At 55.2% G+C, this 15,278-nt stretch overlaps 1 protein-coding gene across 9 annotated transcripts in view; it reads right to left on the reverse strand.

Annotated features, from left to right (window-relative positions):
* Nucleotides 1-13,563, reverse strand: part of ankrd44 (ankyrin repeat domain 44) — a 34,110-nt gene extending 20,547 nt beyond the window's left edge. For 2 of the 9 annotated variants that reach the window (XM_069196464.1, XM_069196472.1), the window contains exons 1-8: nt 6,112-8,271; nt 4,287-4,370; nt 3,171-3,249; nt 2,021-2,091; nt 1,453-1,653; nt 523-610; nt 245-387; nt 1-157 (exon numbers count right to left, since the gene is read on the reverse strand). The exon at nt 1-157 is cut by the window's left edge and continues 56 nt beyond it. In XM_069196464.1, coding sequence (XP_069052565.1) covers nt 1-157; nt 245-387; nt 523-610; nt 1,453-1,653; nt 2,021-2,091; nt 3,171-3,249; nt 4,287-4,370; nt 6,112-6,153 — 865 coding nt within the window. In that variant the 5' untranslated portion in view covers nt 6,154-8,271. Of the gene's footprint in view, nt 158-244; nt 388-522; nt 611-1,452; nt 1,654-2,020; nt 2,092-3,170; nt 3,250-4,286; nt 4,371-6,111; nt 8,274-12,983 lie in introns of those variants that run through there. The other 7 variants (XM_069196465.1, XM_069196470.1, XM_069196468.1 and 4 more) reach the window with 7 other exon arrangements.
* Nucleotides 13,564-15,278: the final 1,715 nt, after the last annotated feature.

Below are 15,278 nucleotides of genomic sequence, written 5' to 3' on the forward strand. Positions count from 1 at the left end.
GCGTGGACGCGGCGGCGAAGTGCAGCGGGGTGAAGCCCTTGCCGTTGGGCTGGTTGACGTTGGCGCCGTAGTCGATCAGCTCGCTCACCACCGCGTCCTGCCCGTTGAAGCAGGCCACGTGCAGCGCTGTGTTCCCGAACGTGTTGGCCTCGTCGATCTGCGGGCGGACGGGCGGGCGGGCGGTCAGGCGGGGGCCCCCGATCCCGCGCCCGTCCGCGGCGGCGCACCAGCGAGCGCTACTGACCTCGACGGACAGGTTGAGCAGGTGCTTGACCACGGCGATCTGCCCGTTGGAGGCCGCCGCGTGCAGCGGGGTGTACCCCCGCTTGTCCTTGCAGCTGACCTCTGCCCCCTGGCTGACCAGCAGGCACACCACCTCCAGGTGACCTGCAAGGCAGAGCCGCGTCACCGCCGGACAGAGCCCAGAGCCGCGCGCTGTGCGCCACGACACACGGGCTGAACAGCAGAGGAGGGACTGCGCCTCCTCCTGACCCCTCGGTCCCCTTCACCCCCAGATCTTACCCATGTAGGCTGCCCAGTGCAGTGCCCGGCCATCCTTCTTGTCAAAGGCGTTGATGTTGGCACCCTTGGCCAGAAGCAGCCGGACCATCTGGAGGAGGAGGAGGAGGAGGAGGAGGGAGGAAAAGAGCAAGGGCGAGAGGTAAAAAATATAACCCTGTTATAGCTCAGTGCTTTTCCACACAGTACGTTCTAAAGAACTCGCATCAACACAAAGAGGGGCGCAGTGTCTCAGTGTGTTGGGGTGTCGGCGGACAGGGGCGCGGCGTCTCAGTGTGTTGGGGTGTCGGCGGACAGGGGCGCAGCATCTCAGTGTGTTGGGGTGTGGGCGGACAGGGGCGCAGCGTCTCGGTGTGTTGGGGTGTCGGCGGACAGGGGCGCAGCGTCTCGGTGTGTTGGGGTGTGGGCGGACAGGGGCGCAGCGTCTCGGTGTGTTGGGGTGTGGGCGGACAGGGGCGCAGCGTCTCGGTGTGTTGGGGTGTGGGCGGACAGGGGCGCAGCGTCTCGGTGTGTTGGGGTGTCGGAGGACAGGGGCGCAGTGTCTCAGTGTGTTGGGGTGTGGGCGGACAGGGGCGCAGTGTCTCAGTGTGTTTGTGGTGTCGGCGGACAGGGGCACAGCTTCTCGGTGTGTTGGGGTGTCGGCGGACAGGGGAGCAGCGTCTCGGTGTGTTGGGGTGTCGGCGGACAGGGGCGCAGCGTCTCGGTGTGTTGGGGTGTCGGCGGACAGGGGCGCAGCGTCTCGGTGTGTTGGGGTGTGGGCGGACAGGGGCGCAGCGTCTCAGTGTGTTGGGGTGTCGGCGGACAGGGGCGCAGCGTCTCAGTGTGTTGGGGTGTGGGCGGACAGGGGCGCAGCGTCTCAGTGTGTTGGGGTGTCGGGGGACAGGGGCGCAGCGTCTCAGTGTGTTGGGGTGTCGGCGGACAGGGGCGCAGTACTTCTGTGTGTCCATTGAGGGCAGCATGGTGCAGGGCAGTTCGGCCTCCCCGATCCGACACGTTGACGCTGCTCAGAAGCGGGATGATGACCTCAGCGCAGCGCAGGGCCTTATTGGCAGCAGCCAGATGCAGTGGTGTCTGCCAGTTCTTGTCACGGGCATTGACATCAGCTGAGTGACGGATCAGCACACGCACCGCCTCCTACAGCACGGGAAGCACACGGGACACCGATCAAAACTGGGGATTCACACGGGACACCCATCAACACACACGGGTAGCACACGGGACACCGATCAACACACATGGGAAGATTCTGTCTACACTTCCTACATTCCCCCCATGTGCGAGTGCGGGGTTTGTCAATGAAGGTTTATCCGATTTGACTATTCCAAATCACGTGGGTGTGAAACAAAAATACCTGGCAATTTTTTCTTTATCAAACAAGACTAAAATCGGAAATGTCTGGACTCAAACCAGCGAGCACTGACCCTTCTTAGGAGAGCTCATTTCAGTGTTAACACTATAGCGCTCCCTGTGGAGGGTTCACTAGGCTGGCTGAGACACTGACCTCACTGCGAGATGCCACTGCCCGGTGCAGGGGGGTCAGCCACATGTTGTCCTTCGCATTGACACGCGCTCCTGCAGGAGAGAGGGAGGCTTGTGAACGAGGGCAGGAGAGAGAGAAGGAGGCTTGTGAATGAGGGGGGAGAGAGAGAGGGAGACTTGTGAACAAGGGGAGGAGAGAGAGAGGGAGGCTTGTGAATGAGGGGGGAGAGAGAGGGAGACTTGTGAACAAGGGGAGGAGAGAGAGAGGGAGGCTTTTTAACAAGGGGAGGAGAGAGAGAAGGAGGCTTGTGAATGAGGGGAGGAGAGAGAGAAGGAGGCTTGTGAATGAGGGGGGAGAGAGAGAGGGAGACTTGTGAACAAGGGGAGGAGAGAGAGAGGGAGACTTGTGAACAAGGGGAGGAGAGAGAGAGGGAGGCTTTTGAACAAGGGGAGGAGAGAGAGAAGGAGGCTTGTGAATGAGGGGAGAGAGGGGAGGCTTGTGAACGAGGGGAGAGATTGAGGCTTGTGAACGAGGGGAGGAGAGAGAGAAGGAGGATTGTGAATGAGGAGAGAGGGAGGAAGGATTGTGAACGAGGGGAGAGAGAGGGGCACTTGTGAACGAGGGGAGGAGAGAGAGAAGGAGGCTTGTGAATGAGGGGAGGAGAGAGAGAAGGAGGCTTGTGAATGAGGGGGGAGAGAGAGAGGGAGACTTGTGAACAAGGGGAGGAGAGAGAGAGGGAGGCTTTTGAACAAGGGGAGGAGAGAGAGAAGGAGGCTTGTGAATGAGGGGAGAGGGGGGGGGTTGTGAACGAGGGGAGGAGAGGGAGGCTTGTGAACGAGGGGAGAGATTGAGGCTTGTGAACGAGGGGAGGAGAGAGAGAAGGAGGATTGTGAATGAGGAGAGAGGGAGGAAGGATTGTGAACGAGGGGAGAGAGAGGGGCACTTGTGAACGAGGGGAGGAGAGAGAGAAGGAGGCTTGTGAATGAGGAGAGGAGAGAGAGAAGGAGGCTTGTGAACGAGGAGAGGAGAGAGAGAAGGAGGCTTGTGAACGAGGAGAGAGGGAGGAAGGGTTGTGAACGAGGGGAGAGAGAGGGAGAGATGGATACAGAATCTGTCGAGCTGGCGGGAGAGAGAAAGAGGAGTGTCAGGTGATGGAGGGAGACAGACAGACCTGAGAGGATGAGAAGCTCAGTGATCTCTGCATCTCCCAAGAAGGCTGCAGCATGGAGGGGGGTACGCTTCTCTGTGTCCTGAAAGGCACAGAAAGACCCCAACATATTACACAGCTACCCAACAATATGGTAGACAGGATTATGTGCCAATAACAGAATTCTTAAATTCTGTGGCAAAGCACAGTATCACATGTGTTGTATCAGCATTAAGACACAATAATGCTGTAACTGTATCCCCAGGAGCAGTGACAGTGCTTTAGCATAAGACACACTGACACTGTATCCCCAGGAGCAGTGACAGTGCTTTAGCATTAAGACACACTGACACTGTATCCCCAGGAGCAGTGACAGTGCTTTAGCATTAAGACACACTGACACTGTATCCCCAGGAGCAGTGACAGTGCTTTAGCATTAAGACACACTGACACTGTATCCCCAGGAGCAGTGACAGTGCTTTAGCATTAAGACACACTGACACTGTATCCCCAGGAGCAGTGACAGTGCTTTAGCATTAAGACACACTGACACTGTATCCCCAGGAGCAGTGACAGTGCTTTAGCATTAAGACACACTGACACTGTATTTCCAGGAGCAGTGACAGTGCTTTAGCATTAAGACACACTGACACTGTATCCCCAGGAGCAGTGACAGTGCTTTAGCATTAAGACACACTGACACTGTATCCCCAGGAGCAGTGACAGTGCTTTAGCATTAAGACACACTGACACTGTATCCCCAGGAGCAGTGACAGTGCTTTAGCATTAAGACACACTGACACTGTATCCCCAGGAGCAGTGACAGTGCTTTAGCATTAAGACACACTGACACTGTATTTCCAGGAGCAGTGACAGTGCTTTAGCATTAAGACACACTGACACTGTATTTCCAGGAGCAGTGACAGTGCTTTGGTATTGAGACACACTGACACTGTATCCCCAGGAGCAGTGACAGTGCTTTAGCATTAAGACACACTGACACTGTATTTCCAGGAGCAGTGACAGTGCTTTAGCATTAAGACACACTGACACTGTATCCCCAGGAGCAGTGACAGTGCATTGGTATTGAGACACAGGGCTCTAAAAGCAGGAGCAGTGGTATCGAGGCAGAGTGCCCACCTGTGCATTGATATCCTCCGACTTATAGATGAGCATGCGGATCTCCTCTGGGTCTCCATTGAATATGGCCTGGACCAGCGGGGGCTGCAAATCAATACACACCGATCATCAATACACACGGTCCGTAACCCTTTACCCAGCCCATCACCCAGACAGGCCCACAACCTGTATCAAATTCATCAATATACCTCATCAATAATCAATACCATTGTACGTATGTAGAGCAAACATCAGTCATCGAAAGAAACAAGTGAGGACACAATTAGAAAGAAATTCATTAATACAAACGAATAAGATAAAAATGTAATACTCAATACACCCAAATTAATATAATATGCATCTAATCTAGAGAAATTTGTTTATCAATAACCTAAACACTGATGAACACAATATATTCGCCAATAGAGCCATAAAAATAGAGTCTACTATCAACCCTGTCAAATGTAAATAATTCAATCACCAATCATTAACAAGCCTAATCAATATATTCAAGTCAACCTGTCAACAGACTCTAATCTAATCAGTACTCAGAGAATCACTGCAAGTCTTTCTCTCAGCTGTTGATCAGTCTGGACACTGACCAGTACATCCTTCCATCCAGTCAATAGTTCCGATCACTCGATCAACGTGCCCTAACGAGCCCGGGGTGAGACCCCCGCGCCCTAACGAGGCCAGACAGGGTCGCTCGCGCCCTAACGAGGCCCAAGGAAGAGTCACTCATGACTCAGCACTGGGGAGCAGTCAGCCAGTGCTCAGCTCTCTCAGCTCCTGGACAGTGGGGTGACTTCCTGGGCGTCAGTGAGCGGGGAGCGCCTCTGCTCCCCCTGTGGCCCTGACCAACAGCCACGGCTGGGTGGGTATGTCAGTAACTGGCCCTCCTACGCGTGGAAGTGAAGAGGGGGACTGGATTTAAACCCGCTGGTTTGACTTGACTGTGTAGCACACAGGAACTTCCGCCCCGCCCAGAGACGAACCGCTGCTGGCCATCCCCGCCCTCCTCTTCCTGCCCCTCCCCTCCCTCTGTCACGGCACGGAGCGAGACGCTGACAGCTGCAGCAGGAGCCCTTGCACTTCCGCTCCGAGAGAAGTGCACGCACACGCACACACGCACACACACACACGCAAGCACGCACGCACCACAAACTGGATCCACTAGCTCAGCACACACACACAGACACCACAAACAGGATCCACTCGCTCAGCACACACAAATACACCACAAACTGGATCCACTCGCTCATCACACACACAAATACACCACAAACTGGATCCACTCGCTCAACACACACACAAAGACACCACAAACTGGATCCACTCGCTCAGCACACACACAAATACACCACAAACTGGATCCACTCGCTCCGCACACACACAAATACACCACAAACTGGATCCACTCGCTCCGCACACACACAAATACACCACAAACTGGATCCACTCGCTCAGCACACACACACACGCACCACAAACTGGATTCACTCGCCCAGCACACACACACACCGCAAACTGGATCCACTCGCTCAGCACACACACACAAATACACCACAAACTGGATCCACTCGCTCAGCACACACACACACAAATACACCACAAACTGGATCCACTCGCTCAGCACACACACACACACCACAAACTGGATCCACTCGCTCAGCACACACATACACACATGCACCACAAACTGGATCCACTCGCTCAGCACACACACACAGACACCACAAACTGGTCCACTCGCTCCGCACACACAAACACGCACACACATGCGCACACACACACACATGCACCACAAACTGGATCCACTCGCTCCGCACACACACAGAGAGATAACCTTGCTGAGAAGAACGTATCTGTCTGTCCGATCTCTGTCCATCTCTGCTGCCTGCCTGCCTGCCTGCCTGCCTGGCTGCCTGGCTGCCTGGCTGCCTGGCTGCCTGGCTGCCTGGCCTCTCCCCCTGCGCGCGCGGCTGGATCTGCGCAGCAGGAGACCGCTGGAGGAAGAGCTGCCGCGTCGGGGATCGGACTCCTCCGTGGCCAGGAAGAGCTGCCAGTCGGGTGCCCAGTCTTTCCACGCTTGGGAAAGGGCCCGTCACAGGACACGCCACGGAGCACGGACAGCGGGCACCAGAGGAGCCCCTGACACGCAGGGGACACGCCCCACGCACCGCCAGAGGGCGGGCAGGGGGCCGGTTCCAAAAGCAGGCAGTCAGAGGCTTCTGCAGATGCCCGCTGCTGAACAATGTGAGCTTTAATGAGCTGAATGGCCCATTCATGTTCCAGAAACTGCCCTCACAACGAATACCAACACTCCCAGGACTAAACGCTACCCATGATGTAACACAGGCCTGTTTTCCCCCCACAACACAATGCCAGTGCTTGTGTGTGTAGGATGGGATGGAAGTCGAGACAGGGCATCACAACAGAATGTCACTGACCACACATACCCAGTTCCTGCCAAACACCGAGCCTATTGTTACACACGGAACCTTTACACTCTCATCCAATCACGGCTCGCCATCCTACCTTCCGCCCAATCACGGCTCACCATTCTACTTTCCGGCCAATCACGGCTCGCCATCCTACCTTCCGCCCAATCACGGCTCGCCATCCTACCTACCGCCCAATCACGGCTCACCATCCTACCTTCTGCCCAATCACGGCTCAGCATTAACCTACCGTCCAATCAAGGCTCAGCATCTACCTATTGCCCAATCACAGCTCAGCATCCTGCCTTTCCACCCAGTCAATGAACAGTGCCTTTCCCCATCACCTTGTCTTACAACCAACTGGTTTGGTGAGCATCCTACCCGTCACCAAATCTGTACGTGCACCCTGCACCCATTCACCCACTCAGCACAAAGCACACCCCTTCAGTCTCCGGCCATTCTGGATCCAGTCATTTTTGCTCTATAACAACGGGGTCCTGCCCCATTCGCTTATTAGTGCGCCAACTCTTCCAGAGCACGTCCCCACTACCCTCAATTCTCCTGATGTTTAAAGCAGACGTGTTAAATCAGATGTTTCACGTGATGTTTCGTTTTCTTTAGCCATTCAGTACAAGCCAACTTCCTCAAAGTGGAACTGGCATTTCTGGGGGGAAGGTTCCTGTAATTAAGACATGAGTAGCACTCTGCCCAAGACCACACAGCTGCCGCACTCTCCGATCTCCTGACCCACAGACTGCTGGGATACTAGCACAATTACAATGTCAGGCCCCTGTCTCATTTCTTGCCCGCGACACAGACTTTTCAAAAGTCACAGATTCTAACAGTGGATTTCTTTCACATCGTCAGTTCTTTGCAATGCACCGCAGCCTTGACACTCCGGACTTCAGTGACTGAAATGATTAGTGACCAAAAAAACAGAAAACAAATGAAGAATCTGCTTCACCTGCGTGTAACACCCAGTGCCTGTGATCCTCCTGGCAAAGCAGAAGTACTAATCGAGGGGATAGCAGCATGTCAAAGGAAACACGTCTCTGGCGTTTGCTACACTGAACACACTGTAAAAGCGCAGGGGGAAACTCAGCTAACCTCCTGAGATTACACACCAGGTTAAGAAGCGAGCAAGGGTGACCACACTTCTTCAGAGGCAGGGAGTGCGGTTTTGACACACGTCTCCTGCCTGGGCCCACCAGCAGGCCAGGAGCCGTCACCAGGGCCCGACTGCATCTAGGCTGCAGCAGCGGCCGAATTTCCCCGCTGCGCAGAGGCGCACGTCTCGAGCTCGGCCGCGGTGCTCGCGACGCGTCTCGAAATCAGCGTGAGTGGGCGTGCAGGATGAGTGTCTATCAGCAAAGCAGCGCACTTCAGTGCTTATGGGTAAGGGACGTGTCTTTTTCTAACTAGGATAATAAAAAACAAGAACAGGAAGCTCTGATTAACCAGACTTCAATCTCCTCCGAGTCACTTCAGTAGTATTGCTCCAAAAAAATAATCACAGTCTCTCTCCCTCGCACACACTCGCACACTCTCTCCCCCTCTCTCGCACACACTCACACTCGCACACTCTCTCCCCCTCCCTCGCACACACTTACACTCACACTCTCTCCCCCTCCCTCGCACATTCTCTCCCCCCCCCTCGCACACTCTCTTCCCCTCCCTCGCACACTCTCCCCTTCCCTTGCACACTCTCTGCCCCCCTCGCACACACTCACACTCGCAGGCTCTCCCCCTCCCTCGCACACACTCACACACACGCTCTCCCCCTCCCTCGCACACACTCACACACACGCTCTCCCCCTCCCTCGCACACACTCACACGCTCTCCCCCTCCCTCGCACACACTCACACGCTCTCCCCCTCCCTCGCACACACTCACACTCTTCCCCCCTCCCTCGCACACACTCACACTCTTCCCCCCTCCCTCGCACACACTCACACTCTTCCCCCCTCCCTCGCACACACTCACACTCTTCCCCCCTTCCTCGCACACACTCACACTTGCAACATCTCCCCCTCCCTCGCACACTCTCTCCCCCTCCCTCGCACACTCTCTCCCCCTCCCTCGCACACTCTCTCCCCCTCCCTCGCACACACTCACACGCTCTCCCCCTCCCTCGCACACACTCACACTCGCACACTCTCTCCCCCTCCCTTGCACACACTCGCCCTCCCTCGCACACACACTCACTCTCCCCCTCCCTCGCACACACATTCACACTCGGACACGCCCTCTCCCCCCTCGCACACACACACTTGCAAACTCTCTCCCCCAACCTCACACAAATTCACACTCGCACCCTCTCTCTCCCTCCCTTGCACACATTCACACTCACACACTTTCTCTCCTTCGCACACATTCACACTCGCACACAGAGACATCGGCGTCCTGTGAGAGAGCAGAAGGGAGCTCAGTGGGAGGGGAACATCCCGCAGGGGGCGATAGAGGAAGAGGAAGAGAGAGAGAGACCTGACAGCACAACCAACAACTTCCTGATCTCTTCCTCTCTGGCGTGCACTGCTCCACTACAGCAAGGCATGAGCTACATGCAGGCACCGAAACCAGCATCACTCCAGCTAGCATTGGACAGACGCTCTCCCGTCTCACACTCGCGAACACGCATGCCACTGGGTTTGGCTGCTATCCGTCTCAGCCACGGGTCCTTAACCCATGCAGCGCCAGGCTGCAGCACAGCCTTATAAGGCAACAAAGCGACGAAGTTCTCCTCCCAGAATCCGGCTTCACCAGAACCACACACCTTCTCACTTCCTCCCCACCCCTCCCCCAGCCAACGCACACACAGCACCATGGCAACCGCGATAAAGATCCGCCATCTGCGCTCCTCTCGGCCAATCACAGGAGGAAGCAGAACTCACGGGGAGGGAGCTGGGATTGGGGTACAGGACGGACAGGCAGAGTCTCAGACGGAAAGTGGGACAGGGAGACAGACAGGCGCAGGGCGCTCTGGAGGGATTGTGGTGGAGACAGGTGGGTTAAAAACAGGGCGGACAAGAGGAGGGAGGGAATGACAGAGGGCAGGCAACCGACATCGCAGGGTGTGAGAGGGGCACGCCAGCCCAGTACGCTCTGTCCTCTCACCACACACTAGGAGATTCATCCACTACTGGGATAGCTCTCACTCTCACCCCTAGTATCACTGTCCTGTATCAGTGCTGCCCTCAGTGCTGTCCTGTATCAGTGTCCTGGTGCCCTCAGTGCTGTCCTGTATCAGTGCCCTCAGTGCTGTCCTGTATCAGTGGTGCCCTCAGTGCTGTCCTGTATCAGTGCCCTCAGTGCTGTCCTGTATCAGTGGTGCCCTCAGTGCTGTCCTGTATCAGTGGTGCCCTGGTGCCCTCAGTGCTGTCCTGTATCAGTGTCCTGGTGCCCTCAGTGCTGTCCTGTATCAGTGCCCTCAGTGCTGTCCTGTATCAGTGGTGCCCTGGTGCCCTCAGTGCTGTCCTGTATCAGTGTCCTAGTGCCCTCAGTACTGTCCTGTATCAGTGATTTAGTGCCCTCAGTGCCGTCTTGTATCAGTGGTGGCCTCAGTGCTGTCCTGTATCAGTGTCCTGGTGCCCTCAGTGCTGTCCTGTATCAGTGTCCTGGTGCCCTCAGTGCCATCTTGTATCAGTGTCCTGGTGCCCTCAATGCTGTCCTGTATCAGTGGTGCCCTGGTGCCCTCAGTGCTGTCCTGTATCAGTGCCCTCAGTGCTGTCCTGTATCAGTGGTGCCCTCAATGCTGTCCTGTATCAGTGGTGCCCTGGTGCCCTCAGTGCTGTCCTGTATCAGTGCCCTCAGTGCTGTCCTGTATCAGTGTCCTGGTGCCCTCAGTGCTGTCCTGTATCAGTGGTGCCCTCAGTGCTGTCCTGTATCAGTGGTGCCCTGGTGCCCTCAGTGCTGGCCTGTATCAGTGCCCTCAGTTCTGGCCTGTATCAGTGGTGCCCTCAGTGGTGTCCTGGATCAGTGGTGCCCTCAGTGGTGTCCTGGATCAGTGGTGCCCTCAGTGCTGTCCTGTATCAGTGTCCTGGTGCCCTCAGTGCTGTCCTGTATCAGTGGTGCCCTCAGTGCTGTCCTGTGTCAGTGTCCTGGTGCCCTCAGTGCTGTCCTGTATCAGTGGTGCCCTCAGTGCTGTCCTGTATCAGTGCCCTCAGTGCTGTCCTGTATCAGTGGTGCCCTCAGTGCTGTCCTGTATCAGTGGTGCCCTCAGTGCTGTCCTGAATCAGTGGTGCCCTGGTGCCCTCAGTGCTGTCCTGTATCAGTGCCCTCAGTACTGTCCTATATCAGTGCTGCCCTCAGTGCTGTCCTGTATCAGTGGTGCCCTGGTGCCCTCAGTGCTGTCCTGTATCAGTGTCCTGGTGCCCTCAGTGGTGTCCTGGATCAGTGGTGCCCTCAGTGCTGTCCTGTATCAGTGGTGCCCTCAGTGCTGTCCTGTATCAGTGTCCTGGTGCCCTCAGTGGTGTCCTGGATCAGTGGTGCCCTCAGTGCTGTCCTGTATCAGTGGTGCCCTCAGTGCTGTCTTGTGTCAGTGTCCTGGTGCCCTCAGTGCTGTCCTGTATCAGTGGTGCCCTCAGTGCTGTCCTGTATCAGTGCCCTCAGTGCTGTCCTGTATCAGTGGTGCCCTCAGTGCTGTCCTGAATCAGTGGTGCCCTGGTGCCCTCAGTGCTGTCCTGTATCAGTGTCCTGGTGCCCTCAGTGCTGTCCTGTATCAGTGCCCTCAGTACTGTCCTGTATCAGTGCTGCCCTCAGTGCTGTCCTGTATCAGTGCTGCCCTGGTGCCCTCAGTGCTGTCCTGTATCAGTGTCCTGGTGCCCTCAGTGCTGTCCTGTATCAGTGCCCTTAGTGCTGTCCTGTATCAGTGCTGCCCTCAGTGCTGTCCTGTATCAGTGCTGCCCTGGTGCCCTCAGTGCTGGCCTGTATCAGTGTCCTGGTGCCCTCAGTGCTGTCCTGTATCAGTGGTGCCCTCAGTGCTGTCCTGTATCAGTGCCCTCAGTACTGTCCTGTATCAGTGCTGCCCTGTATCAGTGGTGCCCTGGTGCCCTCAGTGCTGTCCTGTATCAGTGTCCTGGTGCCCTCAGTGCTGTCCTGTATCAGTGGTGCCCTCAGTGCTGTCCTGTATCAGTGTCCTGGTGCCCTCAGTGCTGTCCTGTATCAGTGGTGCCCTCAGTGCTGTCCTGTATCAGTGTCCTGGTGCCCTCAGTGCTGTCCTGTATCAGTGGTGCCCTCAGTGCTGTCCTGTATCAGAGCTGTGGTGCACTGAGTCTATCAGCACTTCCCGCTGAGTCTGCTACTCGCTCTCTCCTCTCCCTGTCGCCACTTCAGTACCGGTATCTGTGAATCAGGCTGCAGTTTCGATCTGAATGTTGGCAAAAAGATTGCGAAGCTCGCGAGCAGCTCGACTCTTGCAAAAAAATAAAAGGGGAAGAGAAGCGAAACTGAAAAAGAGGAACAAGACGGAAACGGTGAAAATTAAGAAATTAAAACTTTAAAATGTGAAATGCTTCCGTAACCCCCTTCTGTCACTCATTACGGACGCGAGTGGGTTAGGAAGTTTAATCACGACAAAGCGCTGAAAAGTAGTTTGAAGCGAGATCGCCGGAGCGGAGCTGCCGGTCTCCAAAACAGCTCCTTTTCCACTTCATCTCAGGGCCACAGTCCGACAGACCTCAAGATGAAGAAAGTGTTCGCCGGCAAGAAAGGCTTCAAGCTGTGATGCGAGCAGGGCTTTCGCCACTCGCGAAGTAAAAAAAATAAAATCAAATCAAAGTTACACCGCGAGTACTCTCTCGGAGAGGGAGACAATAAGACTGAAGAGCCAACAGCCGTAACCCGGAATCCGCTGTCCTATTTTTAAAGGAAGTGAGCGGAACCACGCACAGAACTAAAAATACAGTTCACGGAGAGAGAAAAAAAAATGACAAAACATCGCAAACTCTGCTCCGCTCAGCCCTGCCCGCTCGCCCGGACAGCGGACCGCCCGGAGCCCCCGGCCAGCGAGCGCCCAGTCCACAGCGTTATTCACTTGCTTTAATCATTATCGCCGGCTTTAATTACGCCGTGCAAACAGGTCTGAGAGCGAATCGCTCTCTCCCTCCGTCTCTACCCCCCCTTCTCCTCCTCCTCCTCCTCCTTCTCTCTGCCTCCCTCCTTCCTCCTCTCTCTTTCGCGACAATTTCTGCCTTTCGGCGCCGCATCGCTCCTGCAGATGTAAAAACCGCGGTCATAACCTCTCGCCGCGCAGCGCCCTCGCGTTAAAATGGTCTTTACCTGGTCGACGAGTTTTAACACAGCCATAACGGAATCAGCCTGAACGCCACATCCACTCGCGGGACCGCGATGCACCAAATCCACAGATAAAACGATGACAAACCCGCTGGTCCGATGATGATGTTTTCCTCTCCTCCCTCTTTTTTTTTTATCTTCTTGGGGTTTTTTTTTTTATTTTCCCAACAGCGGAATTATTGTCTTGCCCACCCCGCTCTGCGCGTACAGTATCCCGTGCGCTGCCGATGCGCCTCTGTCCCCGGAGAGCCGTCGCTGCAGGGCCCGGGCTCCGTCCCCCGCGCTAGCCGGCGGTGCACACGCAGTCGGCGGAGAGCTGCGCTCGCTGTAGCCGCTGCCACGCCGCGGGAGGAAGAGAGACAACAGTCCGCATTCAACACCAGGCGTCCAGCCGATCTCTTCCTCTGTCATGCAATCACACACACACACTCGATCCCTCCCTCTCGGTCTGTCGGTCGCGCTGTGAGCTCGGAGCAGGAGCCCGTGTGTGTGTGCACAGGCTTGCAGGCTGGCCCTCGGTACAGGAAGTCCTTGCCTCCCTCAATCACTCCGCCACTCGTCGGCACAGAGTCGGCCCTGGCATCACGCCTACCTGACTGACAGCCCGCCTGACAGGCTCGCAAGCGCCGCCGCTTTGGCTCCCTCCGGTGGCCAGAGCGGGGAACAGCAGCCTCCTGCATCCCCACTGTAAATAACGTCGCACCAAGCTGGCCTGATTTTGATTCTCCCTTGTAAAATAACATAACATCACATCACTTTATCAGCCCTATACAATTTCCTGCATTTGGAATTCGTCTCTTCATATACCCCAGTTTGCTCTCCATGAGACAGAGACACACAGACAGAGAGAGAAGCTGGGGGTCAGAGCGCAGGGTCAGCCATTGTACAGCACCCCTGGAGCACTTGGGGTTAAGGGCCTTGCTCAGGGCCCAACAGAGTAAGATTCTTCTGCCAGCTGTGGGATTTAAACCTTCCAGTCACAGGTGCAGATCCCTAGCCACAGAGCCACCACTCCACCCCTAAAATATTTACTCCCTCTTTGCATTACATTTTCCAACAAATCTTAAGCCTTCCTTGTCATGTTATTGAATTTCTAAGAGTTATAAACAAAGATCCCGGATTGTCTTAATGAGCAAACTGTCTCCAATTTACTTACGCAAATGTATAGAGTGCGTAAGAAGAAGGCTCCACGGCCGAAACGTTGTGTTTTCTTTCTTCTCTTTTCAGCAGGAATAAACCTGTGACTTGTTCCTTTGCAGCCTACGCATGCTGACGCAGCTGCCCACCTGAATGTACAGTGTTTACTACTGTACTTGAATAGATTCTCTTAATACACCAATACAGTTCTGAGTGTTTAAAGGGTGCTTTAAGTGTTTTTGTGAATTGTAGTTATTGCGTACATTGTGTTTTATTCATATACTGTATGTGGCATTTCGAACTTGCTGTGAAAGCTGTGTTCTTTAATGTGCAGAAGCGCTTTTCGCAACGTATGGTGCTTTTGTTAGGTTGTATTAAAGCAAGTCATCTGGAGTAAACATCCACTTCAGAGCACCACTAAGCAAAGAAATGGAAGAAATGTCTTATCATAAGATTTATAGTTCGCTGCAGTGCGATGTCAGAGATCTACAGCACTGCTAGTAAACACACATTCACTAACAGTCCTATGCATCTGTCGGTCTCCTCTCAGGGGATGTGTCTCCTGTAAGCCAGAAGCCTTGAACCCTGCAGCAGAGGCCATCCGGTCCTGGGATCAGCAAGATCTACACAAGCCCTTCCTCTTTTAGGTGCTCTGTCAGGCTGGGTGAGAGATCTGCCCCTAACCCTGCCTGCCACTACAGTTCCTCCCAGCAGGCCTTTCTCGGGCTGTGGGGGGAAGCTGAGGTCTCCCATGCACACTGTTTCCTCTGCTGCAGGTGAACCCTTGGCTGAGGCTGCTGGGAAAGTGGACAGTCAGACCTGCCCTGTGTGTGTGCGCGTGTGTGAGGCAGCACTGCTTGCCTCTGTCTCATAGCTCTGTGCCATCAACGCACCCAGATCAAGGAGTCCGTTCTGCGCTACATTTACCGTACTTTTCTGAGCTGGGGAAAAAGGGGGGCAGGGAGGCCAGAGTGATTATGTCAAATAAACACTATTCCCCAACCCCGGGTGTCATGCCACGAGGAAACAGAAAGTCAGAAGCTGCGTGTCGAGCCGGTATGGAGACAGTGCTGTGTGTGTGTCTGGGGCCACCGGGGTTTCAGGGCTGCTTCCTGTGTGAGCTCCACCCACCCCCCCCCACAC

The sequence above is a fragment of the Lepisosteus oculatus genome, chromosome 12 (assembly GCF_040954835.1).
Source record: "Lepisosteus oculatus isolate fLepOcu1 chromosome 12, fLepOcu1.hap2, whole genome shotgun sequence".
Taxonomy (NCBI): Eukaryota; Metazoa; Chordata; class Actinopteri; order Semionotiformes; family Lepisosteidae; genus Lepisosteus; species Lepisosteus oculatus.